This window comes from Mobula hypostoma, chromosome 20 (assembly GCF_963921235.1).
Source record: "Mobula hypostoma chromosome 20, sMobHyp1.1, whole genome shotgun sequence".
Taxonomy (NCBI): Eukaryota; Metazoa; Chordata; class Chondrichthyes; order Myliobatiformes; family Myliobatidae; genus Mobula; species Mobula hypostoma.
Window position 1 is genome coordinate 16703385 of NC_086116.1, and position 24076 is coordinate 16727460.

Genomic DNA, 24076 nt, shown 5'->3' on the forward strand with positions numbered 1-24076 from the left:
CATGCTTTACAGTGTTTAGCAATTTATGATCCGGTGTACAGACGTTTGGCATCAAAAGTTGTACTAAATATTTTCAATGCTATATTGGTAGGATGCTGCTTCAGTTTTTATATGCTCCCCACCCCCAGGTCGGAAAGGCATTTTTACAGGAGCATCAGGTTTACAAATAGTTTACCTGAGTGGTACTGAAGCCCAGAATGATCCGGCGCCTGCTTACTGCTTTACCTCTAGTGATGTGACAACATTGAAGACATCATTAACAGCCAGCTCCAGTTTCAAGGGTGTTGATATCTTATTGACATCACAGTGGCCAAAAGGAGTGTGGCGATATGGAAACAGTCTGGTCAGTTTATTACCATTACAATTTTTACGTACTTATTTAAGGAAGTGAAATGGCCAGTGTAAAATATTTACAGATTGACCACTGATTTTTCTGCAAACTATTGGCTTGGCACCTCTTTTAATTCAGATGATATTACAAGGCCAAGTATTGCTCACTTTTCATGAAACATCTGTTAAATGAGGTGAATGCTGGCAATTCTGTACAGGCATTTATTAAAGAATTCAACATGAAGGACATTCTTTGGTTCATTGCTCGAGGGTGGGAGAAGGGAGAACGTTCAACACTTAGGAGTGGCTGTCATATGTTGTGGCCTGCCTTGATGTTTGGTAATGCACTTGAAGAAAAGCTTGATGATGATTTTACAGAATTTCATGTACCAAAGGAGAAAGTAGCTGTTCATAATTTGCTTGCGTGCAAAAAGTATTACAGGTCCTGCTTTCAAAGAGTAGACTTAATGAAGAAAATCTACCTGTGTGGATGATTATTGACGATAAAAGACCTGTTGTGCATCACCTTATGGACTCAGAAATTACAGACCATGTTCTGAATGCTGTTCTGCAAGTGATAAAGATGGCAGCGATGATGATAAAACTGAAAGATTTACTATTGACAAGTTAATTGAGGAGTGATTTAATCAAAGGGTTAGATAAATGTACCTTTGTGACAGAACAAGAGCTAATGAATTTTTATTTGATGCAAGAAAAATTACACGGAGAGGATCAAAACACATGAAACAACTTCCTTGAGACATCGGAGCAGAAATAGGCCATTCACCCATCGAGTCTGCTCTGCCATTGAATCATGGCTGGTCCCGGATGCCAGTCAACCTCGTACACCTGCCTTCTCGCCATATCCTTTGATGTCCTGACCAATTAGGAAACTATCAGCTTCTGCTTTAAACATGCCCACGGATTTGGCCTCCACCACAGCCTGGGCAGAGCATTCCACAGATTCACTCGTCTCTGACTAAAAAAAAATTCCTCCTTACCCCTGTTCTAAAAGGTTACCACTCAATTTTGAGGCTGTGCCCTCTAGTTCTGGATATCCCCACCATAGGAAACATCCTTTCAGTATCCACCTTACCTAGTCCTTTTAACATTTGGTAGGTTTCAATGAGATCCCCCTGCATTCTCCTAAATTCCAGTGAGCACAGGCCCAAAGCTGCCAAATACTCCTCATATGTTAACCCCTTCATTCCTGGAATCATCCTTGTGAACCTCCTCTGGACTCTCTCCAATGACAACACCTCTTTTCTGAGATATGGAACCCAAAACTATTGACATTACTCCAAGTGCAGCCTGACTAGTGTCTTATAAAACCTCAGCATTGTCTCCTTCCTTTTATATTCTATTCCCCATGAAATAGATGCCAACATTGCATTTGCCTTCTTTACCACAGACTTGACCTGTAAACTAACTTTCTGGGAGTTGTGCATGAGGACTCCTAAGTCCCTATGCACCTCTGATGTTTGAACCTTCTCCCCACTTAGATAATCTGCACTATTGTTCCTTTTACCAAAATGCATTATCATACATTTCCTAACACTGTATTCCAACTGCCACTTTTTTGCCCATTCTTCCAATTTGTCTAACTGCTGCTGCAATCCATTGCTTCCTCAACACTACCTACCCTTCCACCTGTCTTTGTATCATCCACAAACTTTGCCACAAAGCCAGCAATTCCATTATCTAAATCACTGACAAACAATGTGAAAAGTAGTAGTCCCAATATTGACCCCTGAGGAACACCACTAGTCACTGGCAGACAACTAGATTTATTCCCTTTATTCCCACTTGTTGCCTCCTTCCTGTCAGTCATTTCTCTACCTATGCCAGTATCTTTCCTGTAACGCCATAGAATTTTATCTTGTTAAGCAGCCTTGCATGTGACACTTTATCAGTACCTTCTGAAAATCCAAGTAAGTGACATCCACTGCCTCTTCTTTGTCCACCCTGCTTGTTACTTCCTCAAAATAAGATTTGTCAGACAATAATGGACTCCAACACTTTCCCAACCACTGAGATTGGGCTAACTGGCCTATAATTTCTTTTCTTTTGCCTTCCTCTCTTAGAGAGTGGAGTGATATTTGCAATTTTCCATTCTTCCAGGACCATGCCAGAATCAAGTGATTCTTGAAAAATCATAACCAATGCATTTATTATCTTTTCAGCAACCTCTCTAGGGACTCTGGGATGTAGTCCATCTGCTCCAGGTGTCTTATCCACTTTAACACTTTTGAGTTTGCCCAGTACTTTATACTTTGTAATAGCAATGGCACTCAGTCCTGCTTCCTGACACTTACGGACCTCTGGCACACTGCTTTGTGTCTTCCACAGTGAAGACAGATGCAAAGTACCCATTAAGTTCATCTGCCATTTCTTTGTCCCCCATTACTACCTCACCAGCATCATTTTCCAGTGGTCCAATATCAACTCTCACCTCCCTTTTACTCTTTATGTAACTGAAAGATCTTTTAGTATTTGCTTTATATTATTGGCTAGTTTGCCCTCATATTTCCCTTCCTATAGCTTTTTAGTGGCCTTTGGATTTTAAAAGCTTCCCAATCATCCAGCTTCCCACTCACTTTTTCTACCTTGTATGCCCTTTCCTTGGCTTTTATCTAGTCCTTAATGTCCCTCATCAGTCACAGTTGTCTACCCCTGCCATTTGAGAACTACTTCTGTAGGGCATATCTATCCTGCATTTAATAAAATATTCTCAGAAACTTCAGCCATCTCTGCTCTGCTGTCATCCCTGCCAGTATCCTCTTCCAATCCACCTGGACAAGCTCCTCTCTGATGCCTCTGTAATTCTCTTTTGTGGTGGCATCTGTTAGACTCGCAAGACCATGAATCTGCACCTGGAAGTTTCCAGGGCGCAGGGCTGGGCAAGGTTGTATGGAAGACCGGCAGTTGCCCATGCAGCAAGTTTCCCCTCTCCACGACACTGATGTTGTCCAAGGGAAGGGCAAGGGCCGATACAGCTTGGCACCAGTGTCGTCACAGGAGTTGCCAGAATGAGGCTGAAGGCAACATTGAACTGCCTTAGGGAGTCCACCCCGGATTTTTCATCAGGGTTTACTCCCAAAGCCTTTCCCATGAGTGGGTATGGCTGCAAGGCAACGGAGGTTTAAAATCAGAGTTTTGCCTCTTTTAGGTGGACTGCCTTTCCAGGCTGACAAGCTCCATCTACCCGAAAGAGAATAAAAAAATTCTCTTTATTCCATTGTGAAACTGATAAATGAGATTTGTGCTTCTCCCTCTCAAATTGCAGCATGAATTCACTCATATTATGATATCTGCTTCATAAAGATTCCTTTACATTGAACTAATAAAACCTGGGTTATTACACAACACAGAATCTAAGATGGCCTTTCCCCTAGTTGGCTCAAGCACAAGCTGCTCTAAAAGCGATCTCAATAAATTCCATCTCTTGGATTCCCACATCAACCTGATTTTTCCAACCTTGTATATTGAAACCTCATTACAGTTGAGACATTGCCCTTATTTACGTGCTGTTTCCAGCTCCCTTTGCAATCTCAACCCCATGTCTTGGTTACTGTTTGGAGGCCTATATATGATTTTCGTAATTTTTGTTTTACCCTTGTACTTCCTAACTCCACACACAAAGATTCATTGTTTTCTGACCTTATCTCACACCTCTTTTTAAAGATGTAATTCCATCTCTTACCAGCAGAACCACACCACCGCCTATGCCTTCCTACCTGTTCTTTTGATACAAAGTATATCCTTTGATGCTAAGCTCCCAACTATGGCCGCCTTTCAGCTGTGACTCAGTGATGTCCACAACATCATACAGACCAATCTCTAATTGTGCCATGAGTTCGTCCACCTTATTCCAAATGCTACACATATTTAAGTACAGCACCTTCAGTCCTGCATTTTTTTTGCCCTTTTGAATTTTGACTTTGTAGTACAATTTGCCTCTTTGCTCTTTCTGCATTTGTACCCTGTCATCGGCTTGTCCATCCTTGCCTTTATGTTACATCCATCATCTACTTGTAAACCTGCTGGCTCATCCTTAGCTTTATCATACTGGTTCCCGTTCCCCTACCATATTAATTTAAACTACTTCCAATAGCTCTAGTAAACCTGCCCACTAGAATATTGGCACAAAATGCTGGTGGAATGCAGCAGGCCAGGCAGCTTCTATGGGAAGAAGTATAGTCAACTTTTTGGGTCGGGACCTTTCGTCAGGACTAGCGGAAAGAAGAGATAGTAAGAGATTTGAGGGGGCGGGGGGGAGACCTGAAATGATAGGAGAAGACAGGAGGGGGAGGGATGAAGCCAAGAGCTGGGAAGTTGATTGGCAAAAGGGATACAAGGCTGGAGAAGGAAGAGTATCATGGGACGGAAGGCCTTGGAAGAAAGAAAGGGGGAGTGGAGCACCAGAGGAAGATGGAGAGCAGGCAAGGAGTTATTGTGAGAAGGAAAGAGAGAAAAGAAAAAATAAATAATAAATAGGGATGGGGTAAGAAGGGGAGGAGGGGCATTAATGGAAGTTAGAGAAATCAGTGTTCATACCATCAGGTTGGAGGCTACCCAGATGGAATATAAGGTGTTGTTCCTCCAACCTGAGTGCTGCCTGGCCTGCTGTGTTCCACCAGCATTTTGTGTGTGTTGCTTGAATTTCCAGCAAATGTAGATTTTCTTGTGTTTGCGCAAGAATATTGGTCCTCCTTGGAACTTTGCCTGGATGAAACGTTTAAAAAGGTAACTAAGAAGCAACGTTCTTTGTAAGCACCGTAATTAACAAATTTACACTTAATTTTTGTTTAATTAATAATCTTTTTGTGCTTCTAAGGTCGATTTTTGCCATTGTAATTGTGTGACTTTTAGTCCAGCAAGGTTCAGGAACCAAATGTGCTGGAAAATTGGTGGTCAACCTGTGTTGTATTTGTGTACTTAGTATTTTCATAGAAGTATTGCTTTTACAATATAATAAATTATTTTTAAAAAATTGTTTGGTGTACATGTAAAAATTAGTTTTTAAATTTGTGGATTCAAACCATTAGACAAATTCACATTTAAGGTTAATTTCATATCAACAGTAAAATTCTGATGATGAAGGATGATCATTAAGAAGCTGTTCAAATGAGACAATAGGGATGGCCCAGTGCCATGTCTATTCCCAGGCAGAAGTGGACAAGTGATTGAAGAGTCAGTGGCTTAAGACTTTGACAATAACTATTTAAATTCCAGACTAATAATGGAAAGGGAAAAGGTAGTCAGGAAATTGAGTCTAAATTGGAAGAAAACAAATTTCAGCAATTTTGTGTAATCTAGAAATGTAAATGGGGAGTGACTCCTTGCAAGTAAATCTACTTCTGGGGAATTGTGAGCCTTTGAAAAGTGAAATAGTGTGAATTTAGGGCTAAACTATTCCTGTGAAGGGTTAGGATAGCAAGACCAAGGAGCCCTGGATGTCAAGGGATATAAAGGGTCTCTTATATAAAAGAGGAAGCATTGTAAGAATAGAGTGCTGAAAATGGGGAAGACTCTGGGAGTAATAGGCAGCCGTCGATCCCAGGGGATCGTGGGTTTGCGCCTCTGGTGGACTGTGTCCTTTCCAGGGCGCAAGCCTGGGCAGGAAGATTTGAAGAACCGGCTGTTAATCCATGTAGCAGGCTCCCCCTCTCCACGTCACTGCTGTAGTCCATGAGGAGGACAAGCGCCAGTACAACTTGGCACCAGTGACGTTGCAGGGGTTGCCATTGTGAAGTTGTAATCAGCATCAAGCTGTTTTAGAGACCCTGGCTCCGATTTCTTTTCTTCCTGGGTCGGGGGGCGGGGGGGGGGTTACTCTAGAAGCCTTTCCTATTGGTGGGTATGGCCATAAGGCAGCAGAGGTTTAAATTCAGAGTTTTCCTTTTCCTAGGTGGGCTGCTGTCCCAGGCTGACGAGCCCCACCTGCCCGAAGCAACTGGTTTTGAGGCGCCAGTGGTCCGCCCTTGCCCCATCTTTTGTCAGTAGAAACAGTTCCGCCAGGCCTAGTAGCTAAGCCACACGTGAAGGGCAAGAGGTGGACTTGGTTGTCAGAGGCTGTTCAAGTTGCACATCATTGGGAACACTTTATAGGTAGTGGGAGCTTATCCCCACTACCACCCCAGCTATGACAACCTTAGGAAGGGTCCAAAGGGGCAGTCTATGCAGGGGTATAATTTTAAATGGACTTAATTAGAAAGTGCATGTGAAAAGACATTTTAGTTGGACATTTCAGTTAAAATAGTGAAATTCTAGAGAACATGTTAAGATTAAATATTGGATATTTTAGCTGCAAAAAGTTGGATAAATTCTCAGGATCTAGTTACATGCATCTCAAGCTGCAAGGGGCAGGGGGTGGGGGGTGCAATAGCTGAGACCCTGCTGGATATAACTAAATCTATGACTACCGGTGAGGTTTCAGTTGACTGGATGACAGCAAATGTAGCAGCAATTAACCAGATTATTATAGGCCAGTTAATGTATTGTCCTAAGTAAGAAAATTATTCAAACATAAATTTTGAGGCACAGCACTAGTAAAATTGGAGAGGCAGGAATTGATCGAGGATAATCAATGGGAATCTAATTTAAGTCATCTTACACCATTCAAGCATTTGGACAAGCACTTGAAAAGTCAAATAGGCTACGTCCAATTAAATGGTGATAGTACATGTTACTCCATGTGTACCAAATGGTCAGCACAGACATGGTGAGCCAAAAGGCCTGTTTTTGTGCCACATGATTCTGGTAATAGAAAAATGCTTATGTTTTGACGTTTAGCTTGGTTGTGATATTTGATAGTAGTGTGGGAAACTTGCCAGGTTTACACGAGTGCAGTTTTATAATGTGTTCGTTGTCCATTGTTTTTCAACTATGACGTAAACCTGTGCAGGAACAGTTTTATAGTGGAAAAAGCTGTTGCACTGGGGCATTTCCACTCTTGGCCTCAAAAATCTTGGTTCAATTGTACAAAAATTGTCACAACTGGAGACTTCCTCAGCTGCAGGGGATAGCCATGACACCTTCTGTGCCTTGTCATGCCCTTCGTTCTCCGCGAAGTGTTGCAGCACTGTCTTCTTGGCCGTTGGATCTTGTAGCTGATCTTATCTGCCCTCTCTGCCAGAACTGGTTTCCCATGCTGGGGTAGGGATATCCCTATCTCACTGGGGTTGGACCTTCTCCTCTACCCTCACTTGGTTTAGTGTGCCTGTCGAAGTGGTGTACCCGGGTGTGGCCACTGTTGCATGCAAACGGTTACTTGGAGCCACAGGCGAGAGCTGGTGGGGAAGAAAGGTGGACAAGCTGCCTGTGGGCAGCACACGACAAGCCTGCTGCCCCTCCCTTGACGCCCCATACACCCCCTTTCTATAATATGGATTGTCTTAAAAAGGTGAATTTAAAATGTATTTTGATTTTAATAGGAATGACACCAATTGTCTGGAAAATTTGCCTATTTCTGCACCACCAAAGTCCTGAGCATGCTAGATTATCATATTTACTATAGCAAGTAATTTTTTTATGTCCTTCAAGTTTTTTCACATTTTTGGAGTTACATTTGAGCGAAGTTAAAATAATTTAAACATGTTAATATAAGTTTTGTAAACTGTCAATGTAATGTGGGATTCTTACAAAAAATGAGTAACTATGTCAATATCTTTGCAGGAAGATATTGACACAAAATCATGCGGCTCCATTGCCATAGCAGATCTTGCATCTACCCTAAAACCCAGATATCATTTTGCTGCATTGGAAGGAGCTAATTATGAAAGATTACCTTACAGGTATAATCACTTATCACGTGTACTTTTTTTTTGTTTGTTCGAACTAGTAGAACTTTTTGTGTAAATATTGTAACATCTGTTCTGTAGTACTTTATGAAACTATTTCAACTTTGGAATTGAACTGCCATTACCCCTTTGTTCAGTGAATTATTAGATATGAGTTTCTAAATTGTTTTAAATTATTTAAAATTGGGTTATTCAAAGGTAATAGGGATTCTTGCAAATGAGTATAGCTCTTAATTAAACCCAGGTCCCGATAGTATGACTGCATCGACTACACATATTTAAAAGAACTGCAGAATGAAAGTGGGTGGGGGGGGGGACTCATTACATTCTAAAACATACAGGTGCAATGCATTGTGGGAGGGTTTCCCATTTGCTAATATGTAAACTAGCTCATAACTGTGAGTCATAAATTTAGCATTTTGAATAAAATTTGCAGATTATCAATTGTAGCCAAAAAGGTTGTCCTGACATTTTCAGTGCATATCCTTAAGGGCAAATAGCCTGGTGCATTGCTGCCTGAAATAAAACAATACAGGTCCTTTAGCTATATGAACATTTTGAGTGTCAAAGATTGCTCCGAGTTTGCATTGTAGCATTAATACTGCCGTATCTGATCTTGACTTTCAGTCATCTGTCTGTTTGAGCTTTGTAGTTGGGTGATGGAACGACCTTTTTTTTTGTCTTTTCTAGTCTATATGTGGACAGTTTTGGGACTCTTATCCAAAAAAAGATGTCCTGGCATTGGAAAAGGTTCAGAAGAGGTTCATGAGAATGATTCCAAGAGTGAAAGGGTTAATGTGTGAGGAGCATTTGATGGCTCTGAGCCTGTACTTGCTGAAGTTTAGAAGATCTCATTGATCTCATAGAGAAAGAGTGATGTGGAGAAGATGCTGTCTACAGTGGAGCGTTTAGGACCAGGGTAGTGGATGTCCCTTTAGAACAAAGATCAGGAAGAATTACTTTAGCCAGAATGTGGTGATTCTGTGGAATTTGCTGTGGAGGCCAAGTCATCAAGTATATTTTAAATGAAGATTGATAGGTTCTTTATTAGCAAGAAGCACAAGGTTGAGTAGGAAATCTGCAGATGCTGGAATTTCAAGCAACACACATAAAAGTTGCTGGTGAACGCAGCAGGCCAGGCAGCATCTCTAGGAAGAGGAAGAAGACCCCTTCCTAGAGATGCTGCCTGGCCTGCTACATTCACCAGCAACTTCTATGTGTAATTCTGCTCCTTTTTGTTTTGTGGCGTAAATGAAACTTGTAGGACCTGAACCAATGTAATCCACTGCAAACAGCAATGCTTGAATCTAAAAACATCTTGGTCTGTATGACTTGGAATTGGAACTTGCTCTCCATGTATTTAAAGTAATTATGATCAAATGGACTTTTTATTTTTTAATTTAGAAACCATGTGGTACTGCAAGAAAATGCACAGCACGTTACCAGGTTCATAGCACTGGCAAATATCAGCAATTCTATTAAGAAAAAGGCAAGTAAACTCGGTCTTGACTTACTAGCACAATTACATTTTAATAGAAAACTTCTAAACTATCAGTTACATTTTTAATGTTTTCAGCAAGTTCATTTCCCATTGTTTTTCTTAATTAGTGGATGTATAGTATTTAATTCTAATAAACATAATGCCACATTCCACATGTTAGGAATCATGGGCTTGGCCATGCGAGGCTGAAAATAATGATCCTGATGACAAAAATAAGGAAACTCATGGGTTTTAGTCAAGTTAAAGAATAAATTGTCTTGTCATCATTTGTCTAAGCATGAAAAGGGCTTAGTATAATCAGTATAGAAAATTGAAGTTGCAGAGGGGTGACATTAAGGCGACGGAGTATGGGTGATAAATGCATCCTTTAAAGAAATCACTGTCCTAAATGTTAAAATATTGCTAGAATAGGTTTTAGTTTGAATTGTTTTTGTGACCTATTTGATCTTTTGGTTATACATACTCAAAAGTGCATTAACATACTACTTATTTATTTTTACTTTCACAGTACTTGTATGCATTTAATATAATACCCTTAAGTTCCATGGATCCAACTGAATTAGTGAAACAACCTCAAGATGTCACAGAAAGTCCATACAAGAAAATGACAAAAGAATTTCAAAAAGCAAAATTGGGGGAACCTGCACCAGTAAGTATATAGGGAAAATACTTCTTAGCATTTTAGTTCTAATAATGTTCTATTAACTGGTCTTGAGGTTAAAAACAACAAAAATATGCTGGAAAAAAGAACAACATGCCAGGCAGTATCAATAGAAAAAAATAATCTATTCTATCCTTTGCCAGAACTTAAGCTCTATAAGCTTCAGTTTCCCCTGTAGCAGGCCCTGAAAGACATCAAGTATTTAGTTGTCAGTGGTTTAAAAAACAACTTCTTGGCAGTGAAATGTGTTCCTACTTTTAGTGGCAATTAAAACTTTTCTCATCCTCAAAACCCTAAGGCTATATATTCTTTCTCTATATATTTATAGTTTGCTACATACTCTAGCATCATAATAGTTTACTGACTTCTCTGTATTTTGAGTTAAAATTGTTTTCAACTTGCTCAAACTTCATTTACTTGGAATGCAGATGTGAAATTCCATTATTTCATCTTTTTAGATCTTGGCATTTTTCTTGTCATTTTTAATAGATTTTTCCTATTATAATGTAATGCATGAGCAAATTGCTGATTAGTTTAATTCATCTTTGGCATCAAATTAGTTTTTTAAAAGTTCATTTAAAATGGAAATGATTCAATACATGAAAAATGTTTTTAACGTGATCGTTGTTGCGTGAATGAAATCACAAGAGAAAATTACTGGTAGATATTAAGTTGCTTCTTTATTTGACAAAACAAGGTACAGCAGGCATCATGTGGAGGCACTTTCTGTTGACAGGTCCCGTTTGCCCAATGTGGGGCTTGATATTTTATGTACCAAACATCAAAGGACAGCTCCATATTTACAACATATGGGCATTGCTTTCTTTGAAACTCCATTCAAACCTTCACACCTCCTGATTAGCACCCACACCACAGACATCCAAATTAATTTTAATTTGGATGGTCTGGACTGAGATTCACAACTTTTAGGAACCCATTGTTCAGAGCTGCACTCCAAATTAAGTCTGCAGTGCATTTTCAGGTATGAAGACTGGTAGTCAAAGTCAATTGCTATATGCATGTCCTAAACCCAAAAATCACACAATGATACTGTACACAGGTTAATGTTACAGAAAATTGTCTAAAATTCAGGCATCTGTGCTGCATATTTATAAAGTCAATTGGAATGCAATGAATGTAATAAAATTGCAGCTTTATAAATGTGCCATGACCAATAAGAGTTCTAAAAATCCAGACCCATTTTGTAATTGGCTAAAGCAATGGCTGCAGGATAGAATTAGTGTCAATGTTTCAGAAATTATGTGACTGGTGATCTCTTGATGTGTTTTAAGATTAGAGCCTATATCTGTGATTGAAGGCTTGTCAGAAGTTGAATTCTGTTTCCTAAAGCTTTGTTGTGAAGGTTTTATAATTTTCTGTAATAATCAAGTAGCTGATATATTTGTTGTGGCCGCCATTCTATAGTTTCGGGGATGATTCCTGAAGATTGAAGTGTAGGAAATATGGTCCCAGTACTTAAGCAAAATCAAGAAATTAGTGATTTGGTAGCCTGATGATATAATAGGGAAGATGCTGGAATTTTTTGTAAAATGGATGAGCATGGAGATAAGAAAAGGGGAACTCGTGCTTGAAATACTTATTGTAGTTCCTTTTGGATATATCTAGTAGTATAGATGTAGGCAAACCAGTAGATGTGGTATGTTTGAATTTTCAGAAGACCTTTGATTTGGTCCTACAAAAGAGATTGATGCACAAAATTGGAATACATGGAATTCTGAGCAATTGCAAGCAGAAATTGAGAGTGAACCGAGAGAGAACAATAGGAATAAAAGGATGTGTCTCAGGTTAGCAGGTTGTGACTAATGTGTTATCACAGGATTTGGCTCTTGGGTTTCCACTATTAACAATCTACATGCAGCATTGATTTAGCTGAGGGAATCAGATGTAATATTTCTAAGTGGCAGAAAATTGATTGGGAACAGTGGTCCAGATTGCTCGGTTAATGGTAAGCGTCTGTGGTACAGAAAAGGTTGCAAACCCCTGATTTGGGAACAAGATTAGTAGTAAGGATGCAGGCACTACAGCAACTTTTAGACAGACTGAATGGGAAACAATGAGGCGTGCGGAATATAATGTGGAAAAGTGTGAGGAAATTAGGTAGAAAAAAATTGTTTTGAGTGCTGATTGGGGATAATGATACTTAAGTGACTCTGGTGTCCTTGTGCACCATCGCTGAAAGCTAGCGTGAAGATACAGCATGCACAAGAAACGATGTGCTGCTTCTTATTCCAATATAGGAATTTGAGGGGGGAAAAATGGCTTGCTGCAATATAGGGCTTGAAAATCACACCAAACATAATTATTCAGTTTTGGTCTCCTTTTTAGGTATACTTGCAATAGAGTACAGTGAAAGTACACCAGATTATAGCCAAGATGACAGGTCTGTTATTTGAGGAGAAATTGGTTAGACTTGAGCCTCAATTTTCTGGAATTTAGAAAAAGGTGACCTCGTTAAAGCATACAAGATTCTTAAAGGACTTGATAAAATTCCCTTGGCTAAGGAATCTTAAATCAGACTGTGAAGCACCAAAGTTAGCCACCTGGAGGTGAAATGAAGAAAATTTTAGTGTGTTGAATCTTTGGATTTCTCCACCTCAGAAGGAAGTGAAGGGTCAGTCAGTGATTGCTGATTTCTGTTTTTGGATGCAGTTTCTGGTTCTGAAGGAGGGTGGCTGAAGAGATTGTGAAGGCATTACTAATGATCTTTCAAGAATCACTAGATTCTGGAATGGTTCCAGAGACTGGAAAATTGCAAATGTCACTCCATTCTTGAAGAAGGGAGGAAAGACTGGAGAAAGGAAATTATAGGCCAGTTGGCCTGACCTTGGTGGTTGGGAAGATGCTCGAGTCAATTGTTAAGGATGTGGTTTTGGGGTACTTGGAGACGTATGTTAAAATAGGCTGTAGTCAGCATGGTTTCCTTGGGCAAATCTTGCCTGACAAATCTATTCGAATTCTTTGAGGAAATAACAAGCAGGATAGACAAAGGAGAATCATTGGATGTAGTGTAAACACGAGGAAATCTGCAGATGCTGGAATTTCAAGCAACACACATAAAAGTTGCTGGTGAACGCAGCGGACCAGGCAACATCTCTAGGAAGAGGTATAGTCGATGTTTTGGGCCGAGACTCGGATGTTCTGACATTGGAGAGGACTCAGATGTGTTTTACAAGAATGATTCTGGGAATGAAGGGCTTATTGTATGAGGAGCGATTGATGGAATTTAGAATGAGAGGTGATTCATTAAAACCTATTGAATATTGAAAGGGATAGATAGAGTGGATGTGGAGAGGATGTTTCCTGTAGTGGAAGAGTTTAGGACCAGAGGGCACAGCCTCAGAATAGAGGGATGTCCATTTAGAACAGATGTGGAATTTCCTTAGCTAGAGAGTGGTGAATCTGTGGAACTCGTTGCCACAAGTTGTTGTGGAGGCCAAGTCTTTACTTAAGGCAGGGGTTCATAATTTTTGGATTAGTCAGGGCATGAAGGCAATGGGGAGAAGGCAGGTGAATGTGGTTACAGGGAAATGGATCAGCAATGAGGAAATGATGGAGCAGACTCAATGGGTTGACTGGCCTAATTCTGCTCCTTTTTCTTGTGGTCTTCTGATGGATAGTGAAATATGCTAGTAGAAAGTGAATGCTAAGATGTTGTTTTACAGACATCAAAAATATTATATCCCTGCTTTCTCAAAGTAGTTGACTATTGAGTATTTTTGCAGAGTGATGGAGAAACATAGGACGGGACTGGGAAGACCAAACTCCACTGGCTCATTATTTCTTTACTGTATTGATTTCTATCTGATCTTGAATTTAAAGTTTGTTATCCTTGTTGCCTGATTATCCTTACTATCCTTGTACTGATTTTATAGGAGGATGCTCAGTTCTTCTTTGACTTGGGCAAACAAGAAGGAAAGAAAAGATCCTCTGGAGAAGGAGGGCCTCCATTTCATCAATCGAAACACCCCCGAAAGACACGTAAGTGTAAATTTTGACCTTGAGCTGGAGTTTCTTCGTCTACTCCATTGGGGACATTAATGACTACATAAAATACTGAGACTGAGGTATTTTTATCTCTTGTGCATAAGTACAAAACATGATGTTCCACTGATAAGCGAGGCTAATAGTTTTCTTTTAAAGTTGGAAAATATTTTGAAGTATCAGAATGGTACACTTTCCAAAGAAAGATATGCTTAACATCTGCTGCTTTTATCCGAAACTTTTTCTTTCACCTCATCCATTGGCAGTAATAAAAATCTTTTTTTTTCCAAACATGCTTTGTAGTCTACATCTTTTTTTTTTAAAAAGTATTGGGTATTTACTGTAACTTGTGTTCTCCAAAATTAAATCATAAAGACAAGGTTGCCAAATCCATTTTTTTCCCCTTCTGACAAAATTCTTAAAAGGAATAGCTAGACCACATTCTTATAGTGGTAATCATTGCTGACTTGGGTGCAGCTTCCTAATGTTATAGCAGGAGGGCATGTACACTTAGTTCAATATCTAGCCAGCATGGAAAGTAAGTGACATGCAACATAGCAACTGGTCTAAGTTTTTTTAAAAAATCCTTTTGGCTTCTTTGTTGTAATCACAAGAGGGAGTGTTGCACAGATAAATTCTTCATTGCAACCATAGTGAAGCCCTAGTACTCTTGAGGATGATTATCCATAGCACATTAAATTTACAAATTTTAATGAAAGCTCATTTTAAACACTTTCAGTGTTGTCAAATAGGTAAATAACTAGGACAGTGAAAGATGTTTGGGAAGCAATAAAGATTTTGTAACACTCTGAATTATGGTATATTTTATAAACTTTGTAATTAAGATGTCTGTCATTGAGTTTCTAAATGCCCTCTGTGTATACATTTGCATGTGTTCTTAATGTGGTAGTGTTAAATTTTTCTTTTTTTTTCTTTTAGCTAAGCCAACAAGCCCTTGCTGGTTTTGCCTTGCTAGTCCTGAGGTAGAAAAGCACTTGATAATCAGTATTGGTACGCACGTAAGTACTACAAAAGTGCTTCAACGCCCTTTGCCCAAATCCTTTGGGTTTAGCTGCCACTGCAACAAAAATCATCAGTTACTAGAGTACCTGCCCTGATTTTTTTTAAAAATCCTGCATTTGTTTTAAAACAATTTGATCTCTTTAACTCTACAGTCTGGTAAAGAGCTTCCATATTTGCTCAGACCATTTTTCCATTTAATAGTACAGTTCGACAAATCTTCAGGCGCAAACTTGGCATTGGAACTACTGGTATACACTAGCAACCAAAATAGAATTGTGACTTTGGGCTGGCCTTGTAGTTGCAGTTATATTACTGATAGTTTAAATGCTTTGATTCCACAACAAACAAACCCTGTGGAGAGTTCTTTCAAGTAGCGCATGCTCAGTCCTTATCATCTCTAATGGTTAGAGCATAAACTTTGTAAAGAAAACAAAATAAAAATCATTAAGGCCCTCTCTTTCTACCCATTCACTGTCCAAATAAATGGGCTGCATAATGTTTTAAAAGCATTAATACAGCCTAATAAACATTTAAAGTTCAAATACCTAAAAGAAAATGATGCTAGTTAACAATACATAAAATATCATAAAATTGCACATACGTACTTTTAATGGGATAATTTTGAAATCTACATAATCTCAAGGGGATTATGTGGTGCTCAATTTCTTCTCAAACGCTGGCGATATTTTTGGCATGGTGGAAATAGAGTATGACATCTGGTCAATCCTTTGGTCCAATACCTATTGCCCCTTGAAAACGAGCTAAGAAAGAACGGCTGGGAGCAAATGCTGCAGGAAAGAGGCATAGGGTGTGATATATGCTGGCTTTGAGGTTGGTTTGATATTTTATAAAGTGCACTTGTGTATGAGGAAACACAAATCTGTAAATATTGCACTTTTGGAAGCAAATTAATGGATAATGAGGACTGACTACATATTTTAAAAAATTATATAAGTTGTTTAAACTCAGTTCTATCTTGATATTCTGACTAACTGCAGTGTAATTGTATAAAATATGTTGCATTATATTATGGACAATCATCAGAGAAACTAATGTTCAAGTCTGGAGCAATTTCCTCAAGTTCATTGCTTCCTTTTTCTATCCTGCCTTGTAAGCACTTGTTAAGATTTATCAAATGTAATTACAAATCAGTGAACCCAGTAACAAAATACCAAGCTGCTCAAGTTAAGTACAGCACTCACAACACGCTGGAGGAACTCAGCCGGTCGGGCAGCATCCGTAGAAAAGATCGGTCGACGTTTCGGGCTGGAACCCTTCGTCAGGACGCTTCCGGCCTGAAACGTCGACCGATCTTTTCCACGGATGCTACCCGACCGGCTGAGTTCCTCCAGCGTGTTGTGAGAGTTGCTTTGACCCCAGCATCTGCAGAGTATTTTGTGTTTACAAGTTAAATACAGTATATTTACTATTTTGTTATAAATATTTTAAAATGTTTATTGTCTCCTTAATCATATTTTCTTTCCCACTTGCTTTCTGTTTGTATGCCTGCTGTTAGAATTGTTACTAGTGGAGTTTTAATTAAATTACCTGTGGGTAGCATTTTCATGCATTCTTTACTTCAGCCATGTGTAAGATGATTCTGTTTGCATAGAAACCTGCATAATTAATACTTTGTAGCAACTACATGTTTTATTAAGAGTATATTTTAATAATTCTTATCTTTTAGTGTTATATTGCCCTTGCCAAAGGTGGCTTATCTCCTGATCATGTACTTATTTTGCCCATTGGACATTATCAGTCAGTAGTGGAGCTTCCTTCAGAAGCCATTGAAGAAGTTGAAAAGTGTAAATTGGCTTTGAAGAGGTTTTACAAGAGCATTGGGAAAAGGTTTGTAATGTTTGAAAGGAACTACAGGAGTCAGCATTTGCAGCTGCAGGTAATTTCCAGTATATTTGAAGAAAGCTTCATTACTCTTTTGCAAAATAAAACAAGCTTGCTTTTGTATTTAAAGCAAGCAGTTGTAAATTTTCAAAATTGAACAAATTAAAATCATTTCCATGTTTAAGCACTGTTTAAAAACATTTACTAAAAAACAGTTTTTGTGGTTGCTCTTAACCTGATTGGTTTTGAAAGTACCAGACCAATCCTAAAGTTACCACACATAATAATATTGAAGGGAAAAAAATGCAGTTGAGGAATGCAAAGTCAGCATTTTCCTTCAGCTTTTTTTTTTACCTCTCATACATTTTGTTTTCATTAGTTTAAGTCTGAAATAATCCCAGATATTTTCTATCTGGTATGACGACAAGCTTTCCTGAGGGAATCAAGATCCCAATGATGTATTTTTTTCTGAAACTGTAGATTAGTTAGTGGATAAATTTGAAATGCTTAACCTTTTAGTATAAATATTTAATTTTTAACATTTACTACAAATATTATTGAAGAATCCCGTTTCCTCTCGTTTCCATTCAGGTGGTTCCTGTCCCTGCTCAGTGTTGTACTACTGATGAAATTAAAGAAGCTTATATTGTACAAGCAGAGGAACAACACATGGAGCTCTTGGAAATCCCTGAACATTCAGATCTCAAGCAAGTGAGTTTAGGGAATCTTTGTAAATCCAAGAACAAATTACTAAAATATTAAAGTTAAAAGCAACATCTTATTTCTCATTGAGAAATAAATTGTATTTAATACATAACCAGTCCATCAAAACTTGCCCATAGTTTTCAGAAAGTCTTTACTAAGAAGGGCTGCCTGGCCTGCTGCGTTCACCAGCAACTTTTGTGTGTGTTACTATAAAGGGTTGTAGTGCCTGTGATCATAGTGTGGTGAGATATAGATTTTCAATTCCTTTTTGGTTTGAGACTTTAAAATAAAAAAATGGATTTGCCTTCCGTACTCCTGCTGGTAGTGCTTTTTTTTTACAACCAACCACACAAAAAATAAATTTCTCGTGTCATTTTTTCAGTTCTGTTAAATAACTATTATATATTCTGTGGTTCTTGACCAATTCATCAGTGAAGCAATTTTTCTTTTTTGCCCAGACTTCTCATTATTTTAAATATCTATGTTAGACCCCCTTGACTTTCCCCTCTTCAAAGGAGAGCAACCTCAACTGCACTAGTCTGTCAAACTCACAAGCAGCTTTTTAACCCTAGTTACTTCGCTTTGCATTTTTTTTCTCTCTGCATCGTGCACTGTTTGGGCCCTAATTATAATGTCCCTCTACAACTGACTTTTCTCATGTGCTTGCAATAGGACACAATTCTGCAGTTAGTCTAACTTCTGCCTCTCAAATCCAGCAACCCACTTTCAAACTTGTCTTTGAGTTCTCGTGTCCTTCTTGTGATCATATGGGTTTCCTTTGAGTGCTTTTGTTTGTACTTGCGTCCTAAAGATGTGAGGATTAGTAGGTTAATTGACCGCTGTAAAATCTCATTTAATTCCAATGTATACAATATGCAGTGAAGACCATCTCATTTAAAATGTCAATACAATGGGCTAGGGTAGGACTAGTGTAAAAATGGATGCTAACGATCAATGCAGACAGTGGACTAAATGCCCTATGTCTGTACTCCATCACTTGTCTGATTATGAATTAACCTTGCATTGAACTCTAGTGGTTCCAGTGGCTACTCTGGCTTATTTCACAAACAATGTGATCATATTCAAAGGGATTGCACCTCCAAACACATCTTCTGCTAGCTTCCCCCTTTTCAGCATTTTGCAGAGGCTATTCTCTTTGACTTCCTGGTCCACTCTCCCTTATTGCAGCACTTTCCTTTATAAATGCAGGCAAGCAACACTTGTCCTTTCACCCTTCTCTCCCCTCCCCATCATCAAATGACCCAAACTATCTTTCCAGGTTAAGCTGTGATTCACTGGCACTTCTGCATTCAGTGTTCTCAATATGGCAGTGTTTAAATTAGAGAAGGGGTGATCACTTGCATTCAGTCCTCAAGGAGGATCCTGAGCTTTCCATTGTCTGCCACTTTAATTCCTCATCCCACTTCCACTTTGACGGATGGGTCTGTGGCTTCCTGTACTTCTATAATGAGGCTAAACACAAGACTGAGCAACAGCAGCTCATTTTCTGTCTGGGAACATTGCACCCTTCTAGGCTTGCTATTGAAATCTATAACTTCAGGTAACTTGATATTATTTCAATTTGTTGGTTTTTATTCCTATTTTTTTAAATCCAGAAGTGCAGAATTTGTCCATTTTGACTGATTGAGCACATCATCATGCTGCATATTTTGTAGCTTCCAAAATACTTTTGGTTGCATTCTTTTACCTGTGTTTTTATTTATATTAGCTAGATAATCTTGTTTATGGTTTATCCCCATGGTCACCGTGGTTTTGCCTTGTCAGCGATGCTGTCCTCTGCATTGCCCTCCTCCGCATTGCCTAATGAGCTTCTTTTGCCTCCCTCTCAGATCTGATGAAAGATCTTCACCTGAAACGTTAACTGCTTCCCTTCCCACAAAAGCATCCTGACCTGCTGAGTATTTCCAGTATTTTTTCATTTTAGATTTGCATCATCAGTGTTTGGATTTTGACGAACCATGCTTTGAACCTTTGCATCTTCTGAACTCCATCCATACCCTTCCCTGTCATTAGTTTCTCTCCACCTTGATTTTGATTTCTCTGATCCTGGTTATTTGTGCCCTGTTTTAAAAAAGTTGGAATGTTATCAATTAAAATACAGACAATACATGTAAAACACATTTTTTTTTTTTTGTTATTCTGAGAATTGTTTCCAACTACTGTATAACATTTGGTAAGTTAAAAGAAAGTTCCTGAGCGCTTACATTTATTATTGAAGTCTAACTTTGAAAGCATGCTATCACTATTAAATCTGGGATCGTATATGTAGTCATGGAAAAAGCTATGACAATTATTGGAAGATGGCCGTGATTATTTTCTTAGAAACCTGCAACAAATATCATTGCAGCTGTTTCAGATTGAAGCTTCTATATCATGTTCATAACCTGTCATGAAAGGTGCAAATAGTATATCAGTGATTTGTGACCAATGCACCTGTGGCTTTGTGAGACTCATTGTCACCACCTTTTGTGGAACGTTAATGCTGCATTTATGTATGCAGCTAATGTTTCCTGAAGATCCATGAACATTAGTGGCTGAAGACTATGACACTAAACCATATTTATGCAAGTATGAATTATGATTTAATGGGAAAGACGTAGGCCAGGAGCCCGGGGCATCATTTATTGTGGTGTTTCAGATGGTATAGGAGTAATAACATCTTTTTAAAAATTGCTTAAATTATTAATCATAAACTGTGTATGTGTGATTAAAATACATTTTGTACTACAACTTGCAGCTGAACAATCCTATGTTCAGTTCAGTGGTGATTATAAAATGCAAACAAATCCCATTGAAGCAATTTTCTGTCAGTTTTGTATTTTAAAAGCCTCAGCCTTGATGGGGATAATATATATGCTTTTTAGTGAAATAAATTGGCTTCCATTTTATTTCATTAAGACCTGTTACACCCATCGATCTGAATTATTTGAAGGGCTTCAGTGATAAAATGTTTGATTCATCATTCATCAAATTGTTACTTGTTTGTCAAAAGTCATGATTTCTATAAATCTAAAGTAATTTGGGGAAATGTTTGTAGTGATACTTTTTAAGTACTTCTCTCCCCTCCTTTTATTTTATATAGATAATTCAACCTGGATTGGCATACTTCTATGTTGAACTAGACAGTGGAGAGAAGTTATTCCACAGAATAAAGAAGCAGTTTCCTTTGCAATTTGGAAGGTAAGATGAGTAGATTGTTGGTCTCGAGCGTCTATGGTTTTGGTGAATGTTTTGCTTAACGTACTTCAGTGATATCTGTACAGTACCTAATCATGAAACCTACAGGAGTGGACTCAAACCAAAATAGTGATTTGGGCTATCTTTTTTTCAGAAAATAACTTATTGTCCAGGTAACTTCTGAGATCACATTCAAATGGAATTTGAAATGAAACCAACAAAGAAATACATCCTAAATGTTCATGAAAGAATAGATGTGTTTTAATGAAACTGCATAAAATGTGTGGGCTTGGCATTTGACTTTGGATAGCAGAGTCTCTTGCTCAGATAAACTGATTTGTCCAAAATTTGAAGTTGATGGCAAGCTGTTAATGTTGTCACTGTATTTGGGCCCAGATTTGCCTCCAGTGCTTCCCCAGCTGACCTGAGCCCATATAACAATATCTTGTACACTGGCAAGCCTTCCAAGGTGCAATGGAATCACGAAGTGGAGTGAGAGCTTGGTGCTGTATGAGCCCGGTACTCAAAAGCTTAGAGAGCCTTTTAATCAGTCCCTTTGGCCTCCTGGGAGGAAACTCCACATATCTGTGAATACTAACAACATTTTAAAAGCTATTCAATCAACTTTAAATTGATTTTTTTTTTTGGTAAGCATAACCCTACGATGTTAAGGTGCATATTGTTAGTGCTTAAAATTAGAATAGTGACATTTTCTTGCATTGAGAGCACTGGAAAGTTGTCCTTGAGCTTATTCCCTCCTGGCACAGATTTTTTAATGAATTTGCTGTGTCAAGGAAATACTTGCTTAGAGTCCTGAACTTCCAAATATTCATACAAGAAATTAATATTTTTTTCATAACATTCAGGCCATTGAGGTGCCTTTAAATCATTTTCCTTATTTGGTAGAGTTACTCATTATAGCAGTGCTCCAGTTGACTGCAGTCTTAATTCACTGACTTAGTGGAAGAGATTGTTATCTTTGTTGACTGCATAATTATATATTTTCCAACTATTGGCCAACCAGTTTACACCAAATACAGATTAGACAGAAGCATGAGGGAACTAACTTAATTGTCTGTGTAATTTCTAAGAGCAGGTATCAAAACAAGTTAATCTCATTTGTTTTAAATAAAATTCTTAGTTTTAGAAAGAAGATTATAATGAAGTCAGCTTTTATACTTCAATTCCGTGCCTACTGAAACCAATATTGATTAAATTTTACAAATATATTTATCATTGCAGGCTGGTAGCTTTAGATTCCTTGGTGTCAGGCAATCTGTCTTGGGACCACATTTAAGTGTTATCAGAAAGAAGGCAGATAGTCTTTTTTTTAAGTTTGTGTAGATTCAGCATTGTCACCAAAATCTTTTATAGATGCACAGTGTAAACTATCCTAGCTGGTTGCATCATGGCCTAATCATAGAAACACCAATGCTCAGGATCAGAAAAGGCTACAGAAAGTAGTGGATACAGCCCAGTCTGTCACAGGTAAAGCCCTTCTCACCATTGAGTATATTTACATGGAGTGTTGACACAGAAAGCAGCATCCATCATCAAAGGTTCCCACCATCCAGGCTATGTCCTGGCAGAAGTTCTGAAACCTCAGATCTCATACCTTGGGGTTTAGGAACAGTTAATACCCTACAACCGTCAGGCTCCTGAACCAGCAAGGATAACTTCATTCAATACTACTCAGATCTGGTTCTATGACCTACAGACTCGCTTTCAAGGACTCCTTGCAACTTATGTACTCAGTATATTTTTCCCACTTCGGTGGTTTGTCAGTCTCTGTTTATATTTTTCATAAAATTCTATTGTATTTTTCTGTAAATGCCTGCAAGAAATTGAATCACAGTAAATGATAACATATATGTAGACATTGCTAATAAATTTACTTTGAACTTTGACTTAAGTAAATGTGAATTGCATGTATTTATGGAGATAGGTAGCTTGTAAATCAACATGTGATAAGGAATAATTGTGTGCATCTTTTGTTTCTCAACACATTATGCAACATCCACTAGTGATATCTTTAAGCATTAATGCTTGTACCATGTTAGTTTACTTAATGTTTTTGAATTTCTAACAGGGAAGTTTTGGCAAGTGAAGCTGTCCTGAATATACCTGATAAAGCAAATTGGCGAGAGTGTAAATATAGCCGAGAAGATGAAGAAGGATTTGCCAAGACTTTCAGAGTGGGTTTTCAACCTTATGATTTTTCTTTGCTCAATTAAGTTGAATTTATCTTGTTTTTTGTGAATACTTTCAACAACATTGGTCAATATTTCTCTGAAATGTATTCATTTTGAGAGAAATTATCCCAGGTGCTATGACTTTGATATAGATATATTTTCATTCATAGAACTACATGTGCTGTTATAGTTGACTTTGAGAAGTATTGTGCATATCAAGGGTCAGTTTGTAAAGAATAATCAAGGCAAATCTCATTTTTCCTAAATGGGCTTTACAATTGCAGTTTCTTTTTGGAATCCAGCACCTCGTATATTTATTAATATAAGTAATTCAAGGAACTGCTTTCAAGTTGTCATTCAAAATTATTGGCTTAATGTAATTCTGGAAAGTTCTACTTCAGTGATACTTGGATGTATTTTGTACAATTTTTTCAATGAAACAAATTAGTTTTCTAGAAATTCTGTTTAGACTTGGTGCAGTGGATTTGCTGGTGTACTTACCTCTGTAATTTTGATGTAATAAATGCATTAGTAATTTATCTTCTGGGATGAATAGTAATATTTGTATGTGTAATATACTTGGATTTCCTATGGTTTTTCATTTAATGGATCTCCATTATAGCTGTACTAGCCAGAGTTAATTTGCTGACCAATAGTCAAGTCGCTTTTTATTGTCATTTTGCCCATAAACTGCTGGTACAGTACACAGTAAAAACAAAACAACGTTCCTCCTGGACCGTGGTGCTACATGAAACAACACAAAACTACACGAGTCTAAGTGAGACAACACAAGGCTACACTAGACTACAGACCTACACAG

General features: G+C 38.2%; 1 protein-coding gene across 1 annotated transcript in view; it reads left to right on the forward strand.

The window, feature by feature from the left end:
• cwf19l1 (CWF19 like cell cycle control factor 1) overlaps window positions 1-23795 on the forward strand; it is a 32534-nt gene extending 8739 nt beyond the window's left edge. Inside the window, exons 5-14 of the mRNA XM_063072468.1 lie at window positions 129-343; window positions 8008-8126; window positions 9537-9621; window positions 10142-10282; window positions 14188-14293; window positions 15236-15315; window positions 17007-17216; window positions 17753-17872; window positions 20970-21067; window positions 23154-23795. Coding sequence (XP_062928538.1) covers window positions 129-343; window positions 8008-8126; window positions 9537-9621; window positions 10142-10282; window positions 14188-14293; window positions 15236-15315; window positions 17007-17216; window positions 17753-17872; window positions 20970-21067; window positions 23154-23298 — 1319 coding nt within the window. The 3' untranslated portion in view covers window positions 23299-23795. The remainder of the gene's footprint in view (window positions 1-128; window positions 344-8007; window positions 8127-9536; window positions 9622-10141; window positions 10283-14187; window positions 14294-15235; window positions 15316-17006; window positions 17217-17752; window positions 17873-20969; window positions 21068-23153) is intronic.
• Window positions 23796-24076: the final 281 nt, after the last annotated feature.